Genomic DNA, 9,576 nt, shown 5'->3' on the forward strand with positions numbered 1-9,576 from the left:
TGTCACATTGAGCCCTTTTATGACACAACACTGTAAATGAATATAATTTTTATATTTAATTCGGTGGTAAATATATTTTAATAAAATTAATTAAAAAATTTTAATTTAATTAAAATAAGCATTCGATTGGTTTAATTAATTTAAAATTGAATTGTTTCTCTCAACAGTAAATCTGACTTACGAAGCAAAAGGCACTGGCTAAGCTTTCTATTCTCAGCCAAACACCCAATTATCACTTTTTCCTTCTTCCTTTGAACCTTGTTCAATTTTCCTTTAAAAGAAAAAATAAAAAAAAAAAAAACTCCCATGTTTTTAAACTAGAAATCAATCATTCACATGAATTTCATGAATCCTCAACTTCACCAAATTAATTAAATGGTACAGTTGCATTAAGCTGGTGAAATAAGTTGAAGAAGATAATGAAAAGGATATTATACAAAAAAATGGAGCAAAATAATTCAGATAAATGAAAGATCTCAAAGTGTAAATAGTTATTTATTTGAAATTTAGAGACTTTTAGATGAGGGTTTTAAAATATAAGGATTAATTTGTTAATAAAACAATATATATGGACATTTTTGTAAATTATTAAATTGTTCTGAAGATTTTGTTTTTTCCCCTAAAAATTGTTTTGAAGTTTTTAACTTCAGCAAAATTTTGCTGCTCATAATTTCTTTTTCTTATCTCTCTCTCTCTCTCTCCCCCTCCTCCACTCTGACACAAAGCTTCCTCGTGGCGTAAACTCTTGATGGCTGATAGTGCAAGCAAAGCAAAGGAAGCACCCCACCTTTAATCTCCTTCTTCTAAAACTCACTGAATTACTCTTTGTCTGTAAAAAAAAGGGAAAAAAACTTTTTCTTTTTCCTTCTCTCTCTTTTGGACCTCAACCCTACTATAAGCTCCTTGTTTAGTGCAATTGCTTATATTCACTACTCAAATCCTTCTGCAAATCTCTCTCTCCTCTCTTCTCCTTCGTCACCCAGTACTTAGTTTTTTTCTTTTACTCTAAATTCTCTATTCTTTCTCTTCTTCTTTGCACATAACACTTGTGTGCTCCCTCAAGACTCAGCATATAAGGTGTTCAAGTTCAAGATTATTATATATCAAAGAGAAGTTCATGTGGGTGATTTCTCGATCTTATCTTTGTTGTCTTTAAGCCCCCATTTCTATTACTTGAGAGAAAAAAGAAATAAAAGAAGGGATTTGTTGTTAGTCTTCCTCCTTCATCTATCATTTTCTTTTAGGGAGTTGTTGAGTGTTGACTCTCTTTCTCACTCTCACTTTCAAGAAAGAAAATAGAGATGGAAATATGTGGAGAGAGAAAGCTATTCTTTTGCTTATATTGGTCTGCTCCCATTGCCGGCTTCTGTCTACAGTGTTACTGAATTTGCTGCTCCTTTCTCTTTTTTTTTTTTTTTTTTTTTGTTCCTTCCAAGTTGACATTTCAAGTAGAAAATATATGAGATGGACATCGTAGGAAGTTGATTACCCTTTTGTTTGCTTTCGAGCTTTTGATCGAAAGGATTGGCCCTTGTGTCACCCATTACTATTCCCTCTCTCTCTCTCTGCAAGTGGGTTTCCTTAATTATTTAATTGTTTTGAACTCTCAAATCTTTCTTTAAGGGCTTGGAAGATAGCTATACTCAAGAATTATCCATAGGTTTGTAGTACTGTGTTTTTGCTGTTGCTGCTTCTGAAAGAGTGGACAATTGACCCCTCAAAAGAGAAAAAAAAATTAGGAAGTTAGGATTATAAGAAAGAAAGACACTTTTAATTTTAATAATTTAGATCTTCTAATTCTCCTCTTGTCTTCTTCTCTCTTTTTGGTCTACAAACAAACAAGCAAGACATAAAACAAATAATAGACTAAGAGAAGAGAGAAGGAAATGGAACTTTCAAGTCATGAGGCCGGGGAGATCCCCATTCCAATAAGCAGTAGTTATGGTGGGGGACATGGACATGGACATGGGCATGGGCATGGGCATATGATCCATCATGATCATCATTCACCCCACAACCACATCATCTCTTCCTTAGCTCCCCAAATGCCCTCAAATAATGGCCCCTCCTCCATGCCTTCAGCGGTGGAGGACCACCACCATGCTCCCTTCAAGAAAATGGTGAGGTACAGAGAATGCCTTAAGAACCATGCAGCTGCTATGGGAGGCAATGCAACTGATGGGTGTGGTGAGTTCATGCCTAGTGGTGAAGAAGGCACCATTGAAGCTCTCACATGCTCAGCTTGCAATTGCCATAGAAACTTCCACAGGAAAGAAATAGAAGGTGAAGCCTCTTCTTGCGAGTTCTACACTAGCAATCCACATTTCAGCAGATTTGGGAGGAAACTCATTTTAGGCCATCACAAGAACATTTTAGCCCCTGAAGCTTTAGGGTATAATTTTCCCTCGAGAGCAGCAGCAGCTGCTCCTCACCACCAGATGATGCAGCTGTCTTACAACATGGGTTCACTTCCTTCTGAGTCTGATGAGCAAGAAGATGGTGGTGGGATTATAATGGCGAGGCCTGCACAGCTTGTGAAGAAAAGAGTCAGGACAAAGTTTACACAGGAACAGAAGGAGAAAATGCTCAACTTTGCAGAGAAAGTTGGGTGGAAGATTCAAAAGCAAGAAGAAGCTGTAGTGCAACAGTTATGTCAAGAAATTGGAGTCAAGAGAAGAGTCCTCAAGGTATGGATGCACAACAACAAGCATAATCTAGCTAAGAAGAACAACCATTCTTCTCCTCCCATTACTTCTCCTACTGCTACTGCTACCACTGCTTAATTATGATTAGCTAAAAGAAATTTTCACCTAGTTTCTTTACAATATTTTTCATATTATATTCTTCTTTTGGTGTCTGTTTCTTTATATTTAAAATAATATTTGGTGGTGCATGTAATGTTAATTACTATAGGAAAACTGGGATTGTTAGACTTAATCTCATTAGTTAATGGGTGATTAATTATGTTTTTCTCTATTCCATTTTGGTTTAGAAATGGGTCTGGCCGATTCAGCAATTTTCCTTTCATGTTGAAAATTTTTTAAGAAAATAAAGCGTTGAAGTTTTAGTTGTTAGTCATAAGAACACTTAATTCAATTATAGAAATTATCAGTTTAATGATGGTTTTTTCTTTTTCTTTTTTTTTTTTTATTTACTCGTACAGTTTTATTGAAGTTTTTATTTTTTTTTAATAATTATACCCAAAAATATATATGTCTCTCAAATTACTGAACCAACTATAGAATTTAATTTTTTAATTTAATTTTTTAATTTTTCAATGCCTATTAAATAATTGTTGTGATGAGAAGATCGAGTATTACTTCTTTTTTTTTTTGAATTCTATCATGATTATTTATATAATTTCATAAAACTATCTTATTACATCATGTCTTTCTATCTTAATTATCCTACTTTTCTAATGATAGATTAATAAAAAAAATTATTAAGATTATGGTAATTAAGTAAGATAAAAAAGTAATTTAGTAACAAGATAATGTAGGAGGTATTTCGCTTAATTTATAAAATTTAGCTTATAAACATCTAAATTTTTATAAGTAAATTTAGATTTATAAACACTTTTAAATTTTAAATTACTACATACTTATAAGAGATTGATAAAAATTGATATATTTAGTTAAAAGTATTTTTTTTTAATGTTTATAAATATTAAAATAAAAATTAGAGAACTAATTTATTATTCTTTTTACTTATAAGCGGCTTCTAAGCTTATAACATTACTTAGGATAAACGGATCATTTAAATTTTAAAATTTATAAAATAGTTTGGTAAGATCAAATATCTCTTAGGTGATCAACTATTACTTTGTCATGTAAAAGCCAAATACCAGGTAAAAATAGACTAAAATAAGTATTAAATAAAGCAACATTTATTATTTAATTTATGAGGATTACTATTATTAATAAGTTAGTTTTTATATTTTTTAAATCTATTAGAATGTTTTTAAAACGTTCATATCTTTTTTCTTTATCAACCAAATAGTTTTTAAAAAATGATGAAAATGAAGAAGAAGATGAAGAAGAAGAAAAAAAAAACGCTTCCCTCTCCTCTCCTCCTTAAAGAAAAAGGAGGAGGAGTAAGAAAAGAATGAAGATAATTTAGTTTTTTGTTATATTTTTAACAGTAAAAATATATAAAAAAATTATTTCACTAACAGAGAAAAAAAAACGTTTTAATAGATTTTTAAAAATACATACACTGACTTGTTAATAATAATAATATATCAGGACTAAATAATAAACTTTTTTTAAATAAATTATATCTCAAAATACAAAGTCTCAGAATAAAAAAAAATAATAAGTAAGGCTGTAAAAGGTAGTAAGTCATTAATGAGTGAAAACTAGTAACTATATGGTGGTACTTTTGGTCTATTACGTGACAAAATTCAAAACATTATACAGGAGATGCCGCAGAGATCACAAGCTTTAACCTAAGGGATGTGAATAAGGTTAAAATTAATTATCATCACAAGTAAATTAAAAATAATCAACAATCAGTTGGGAAATTTGTACTTGTACCTCCCAAAACTTAGGATTCTTTAACCAAGTAAGAAGAGAGTACTTGTAATCTTGGAGTAATCTGTGAGTGTGCAGGAAGAGGCCATTACTAAGAGACAGCAATGTTTGTTGTTCTTTTCACTTCAGCTTATGGCATTTATGAGTGTTTTGTGCTTTCTTTTGTAATTTTCCCTTTTGCTTCAGAGGTTATGGACAAAAGAATTAGCTTCACCATTAATTGCTCTGCCAAATACATTTTTGTCTTCAATCCAACTTTATATTTTCACAACTAATTATGCAGAAAATTTTTTTCATAATATAATCATTATTATAGCCGTTAATCAGAGTGAGTTCTGTATAGAACACATCATAATCAATAGTTAACGGTTATATTATAGTCATTAATCAGAGTAAATTCTGTATAGAACAAATCATAATCAATGGTTAACATACAATCGTTATATATACCAATTTCAAAAATTATAAAATTGATTCTTTTAATTATTTCATGGCACTAACTCGCATTTAATTTTAAAAATCAAATATATAGTCTAAAAGTAAAATATATGTTTATAATTATAAACCATGATTTAACATAAAGATTCAAAATTTATAAGTTTTTTCAATTCATTCAAATGTTTTAATATTGGGTGCAGCTATACTGAAGAGATATTATATACTCCTAAATCCAAACGACGTCGCAGGAGGGAAGCAAAAGCAAGACAGTGCACCGCCAAAACTATGCCGCAGAGAAGAAGCAAAACGACGCAGCATATACAGATTCAAAACGGCACCGTTTCCTGTGGATGTAATTTATTCCAAGGGAACCCAGAATATTCTAGAAAAATCCAGAGAACTTAGTTAGTTAGAATTCAGTTTTCCAAATGTGTATATATATGCATGAGAATTAACAAATCAGATATATGAAAATACTCTATTTTCCAATCCAATTTTAGCTATTCTTCTCATGGTATCAGAGCATACCCTGTGTAAACTGCCCCAACAAATTCAGATCCAGATCTGAAAGAAACTAACTCAGATCTAGATCTGAAAGAAATCACCCTTCTTTCTTTTCTCAAAACACAAAGTACATTCAGCAAGTGCAATGGCAGAAATTACTGAAGATAACATACCTGGGAAAGCAGAGAAGGACGACAAGATGATTAGGCTGCTGAACTCTGATTCCCCCAGCATGATTCTTGTCAGTTCTCCTTTAAATGGCAACAATTACCTGACATGGAGCAGATCAATGGTTATAGCCTTGAAAGCAAAAGACAAGCTAGGATTCATAAATGGCAAGTGCAAGATGCCAGATCAAGATGACACAAATTACGAGGAATGGCAGAAGGCAGATAACATGGTAATGTCCTGGATCTTGAATGCTCTTTCAAAGGAATTGGCTGATGCTTTTCTTTATGCCACAAATGCCTATGAATTATGGGAAGAATTAAAAGAAAGATTTGGAGACAGTAATGGTCCCCTGATGTACCAGTTAATGAAAGAAATAAGTAATGCCAGTCAAGCAAATGATAATATCATGATGTATTACACAAAATTAAAAAAACTATGGGATGAATATGCATGTTTAGAGCCAATTCCAGTATGTGAATGTGGTGTAGCAAAATCTTTTGCTGAGATAGAGAGCAAACACAGATTAATGCAATTCTTGATGGGCTTAAACGAGTCTTATGACCATGTGAGGAATCAAATCCTTATCATGGAGCCACTGCCTAGTGTAAATAAAGCATATTCCATGATTTTGAGAATCGAAAAACAGAGGGGAGCACAAAGTGATGAAGCTGGAAACAGTGCAATGACAGCAAAAACTTCAGAGATTAACAGAGGCAGAACATGGAAAAATCAATTCAAAAAGAAGGATGACAGAACCTGTTCCTACTGCAAAACCATAGGTCATGTGAGAGAAACCTGCTTCAAACTCAATGGATATCCAGATTGGTTCAATGAGCTCAAACTGAAAAGAAACAAAGGAAAAGAAAATGTTGCAGCTCATGTGTTCGAAACACCCCTAAACTGCAATGATGATTACACTCAAGGCAAAGCTGATTGGAATATGGAATCACTAATGCAAGAGATGATGAAGTACATGAAGAATCATAGCCAAGGCCCTACCAACAGCAATGACGCAAATTGTGTGAATTACACTGGTTTTGCAGGTATGACATCTTATTGCTATTCTAAAGCTTATGAAAATAGAACTATAGGAGAATGGATTATAGACACAGGTGCCACAGCTCACATGTGCAATGACCTATCTCTTTTTTCAAGCCACAGAACTCTAAATAAACCAAGTATTGTGACCTTACCCGATGGCAGCATGAAAAATATTTCCAGAATTGGAACAGTGCTTTTAAACCAGAATATGCAATTGTTAGATGTGCTATATATGCCCACATTTAAGTGCAATTTACTATCTGTTAGCCAAATCACACAATCAAACAAAATATCTGTGCAATTCTACCATGACCAATGCATCTTGCAGGACCTAGTGACTAAGCACCTACTGGCTGTTGGGAGAATGCACCAAGGATTATATAGACTAAATAAAGACTCATTTAGCCATCAAGGAAGCAGAATAAAGACAATGGGCACAGCGTTGACATTTCAACAATCTCAAGACAGATATGGAGTATGGCACAGAAGATTAGGTCATGCATCAAAAAACAAATTATTACATCTAAATGTAATAAAAGCTAGTGACTGTGATTCCCATGTGTGCACCATTTGTCCCATTGCAAAACAACAACGATTGAGTTTCAATAAAAGCAAGATTACATCCAAAACACCATTTGAATTGATTCATGTGGATCTTTGGGGTCCATATTCAGTAGTTTCAGTCTCAAATGCAAGATATGTACTAACTATAGTTGATGATTACTCTAGAGCCACATGGACATATTTACTACAGCACAAACAATCTGTTTTTGCTGTATTAAAAGAGTACATTGCTATGATTAACAACCAATTTCACAAGTCAGTCAAGAACTTGAGATCAGATAATGGGACAGAGTTTGTAAATCAAGATTGCAGTAAGTGGCTAAAGGAAAAGGGCATTATTCACCAGAAGTCATGCCCATACACACCACAACAGAACGGAGTGGTTGAAAGAAAGCACAAACACTTATTACAAGTTGCAAGAGCTCTAATGTTTCAGTCAAAATTACCAAAAAGATTCTGGGGAGAATCCATACTCACAGCCACCTATATCATCAACAGATTACCAAGCCCAATACTCAATTGGGAAACACCTTATGCTTGCTTACATAAGGAAAAACCCAATCTAAACTTACTCAAAACCTTTGGATGCCTATGCTTTGCAACCAACACCTTAACCCACAAGACAAAATTTGAAGAAAGAGCCTTTAAAGGAGTATTCCTTGGATACGTTCCAGGAATGAAGGCCTACAAAATTTATGCCTTAGACCTAAACAAAACCATAGTTTCCAGAGATGTCGTCTTCCATGAAGACACATTCCCATTCAAATCACAACCAGACCCTTATGACCCACAAAAAACTGTATTACCAAATATAATACTTGAACCTGACTCATCCCCAACAATACCAATACCATCACAGACCAATGTCAGCCCTCCCCACGAATCCTTAAGAACAACTGAAGGAACTGAAACATACATTGAGAATCCTACAACTGAAGATGAAGAAGAAGCATCTGCCACTCTTGAATCAGTCCAAGAACTTTTAGAAGAAAGGGATTCCACACACACAAGAAGAAGCACAAGACTACCTACAAGACCAAGATGGCTAAATGACTTTGTGGCCACCTCTATATGTCCTATTAATCCTGGTGTGTTCTCCAACAACACCACAGGTAAATCTCCCCAAATCTATCCCTGTTTTACTTCAGAACCTATTTTCACCCCTCACTACTTGAGTTTTGTGGCAAATGTCTCTATAAACTATGAACCTAAATCCTATTCACAAGCTAAGGAAGACAGCAATTGGGTGCAAGCCATGCAAGATGAACTGACAGCCTTAGACACCAATAATACTTGGTACTTAACAACTCTGCCCAAAGGCAAAAGGGCCATTGCCTCAAAATGGGTTTTCAGAACTAAATACAAACCAGACGGTTCAGTTGACAGGTTCAAGGCCAGGCTGGTGGCTAAGGGATTTAATCAACTACTTGGAGTTGACTACACTGACAACTTTTCTCCAGTAGCCAAATTTGTAATACCCGGCTAGAATCCGGCATCGGGATTCCTGCCTTCCGGCGGAATCTAGGGTGTTGGATCTCTCTAGAAGGGTAGAATGTGTTTTCTAAAATTTTTTCACATGATTTCATGGTTTTAAATGAAAATGAATTGAGTTTTGAAGAGAAGAAGGCCAAGGAGGAAGAACCCAGGTTCGGCCGCCGAAGGTGATGTTCGGCCGCCGAACATGAGATGGTTTCGGATGGACTTTTGGCTTCCGAAAGTTTAGTTGGGCAGAAACCAGGTTCGGCTGCCGAACCTCAAGTTCGGTCGCCGAACATGGGGGACTTTAGGGTGCTGGTTTGGCCGCCGAATGTGGCTCAGCCGGTCGCCTATAAAAGGCCTCAGACCGAAAATGGGCGAGTTTTCCTCCCCATTCTCATGCCCAGGTGAGTTCATGTCCTCCCTTGGTCGATTTCACGTTTTCCTTCAATCTTCTATGGTTTTTATGAGTTTCATTCTTGGTTTTGAAGAGTTTTAAGCTTGGATCAAGGATTTGGAGCTTGGAGACCCCGGAGCTAGTTTCCTCCACATCTCCAAGGTTCGGGTCACACCAACCCTCGATCTCCAAAAGGTTAGTGTAGATCCTTGCTTTTCCTTATGTTTAATGAAGTTTTAAGTAAGTTTTATAGAGTTTGATGGTTGAGTTTGGGTAGAAATGCATGTTTAAGGTTTATGTGGGTTTTATACCCAATGTATGTTATGTGATGTTTGTGTTGAGGAGTTTATGTTAGTTTATGCTCCTTTATGCTTGTGGGAGTGAGTATGCATGATTGGGAGAGAGTATGTGAGGATTTGGGTATATTTGAGTTTGGTTTTTGGCTTGGCAGAA

General features: G+C 34.7%; 1 protein-coding gene across 1 annotated transcript; it reads left to right on the forward strand.

Moving 5' to 3' along the window:
* Positions 1–714: 714 nt before the first annotated feature.
* On the forward strand, positions 715–2,979 carry LOC110625214 (zinc-finger homeodomain protein 4). The gene has a single exon (XM_021770801.2). The coding sequence runs from the start codon at positions 1,887–1,889 to the stop codon at positions 2,781–2,783; it is 897 nt and encodes a 298-aa protein (XP_021626493.1). The 5' UTR covers positions 715–1,886; the 3' UTR covers positions 2,784–2,979.
* The last annotated feature ends 6,597 nt before the right edge of the window (positions 2,980–9,576 follow it).

The sequence above is a fragment of the Manihot esculenta genome, chromosome 10 (assembly GCF_001659605.2).
Source record: "Manihot esculenta cultivar AM560-2 chromosome 10, M.esculenta_v8, whole genome shotgun sequence".
Classification (NCBI taxonomy): Eukaryota; Viridiplantae; Streptophyta; class Magnoliopsida; order Malpighiales; family Euphorbiaceae; genus Manihot; species Manihot esculenta.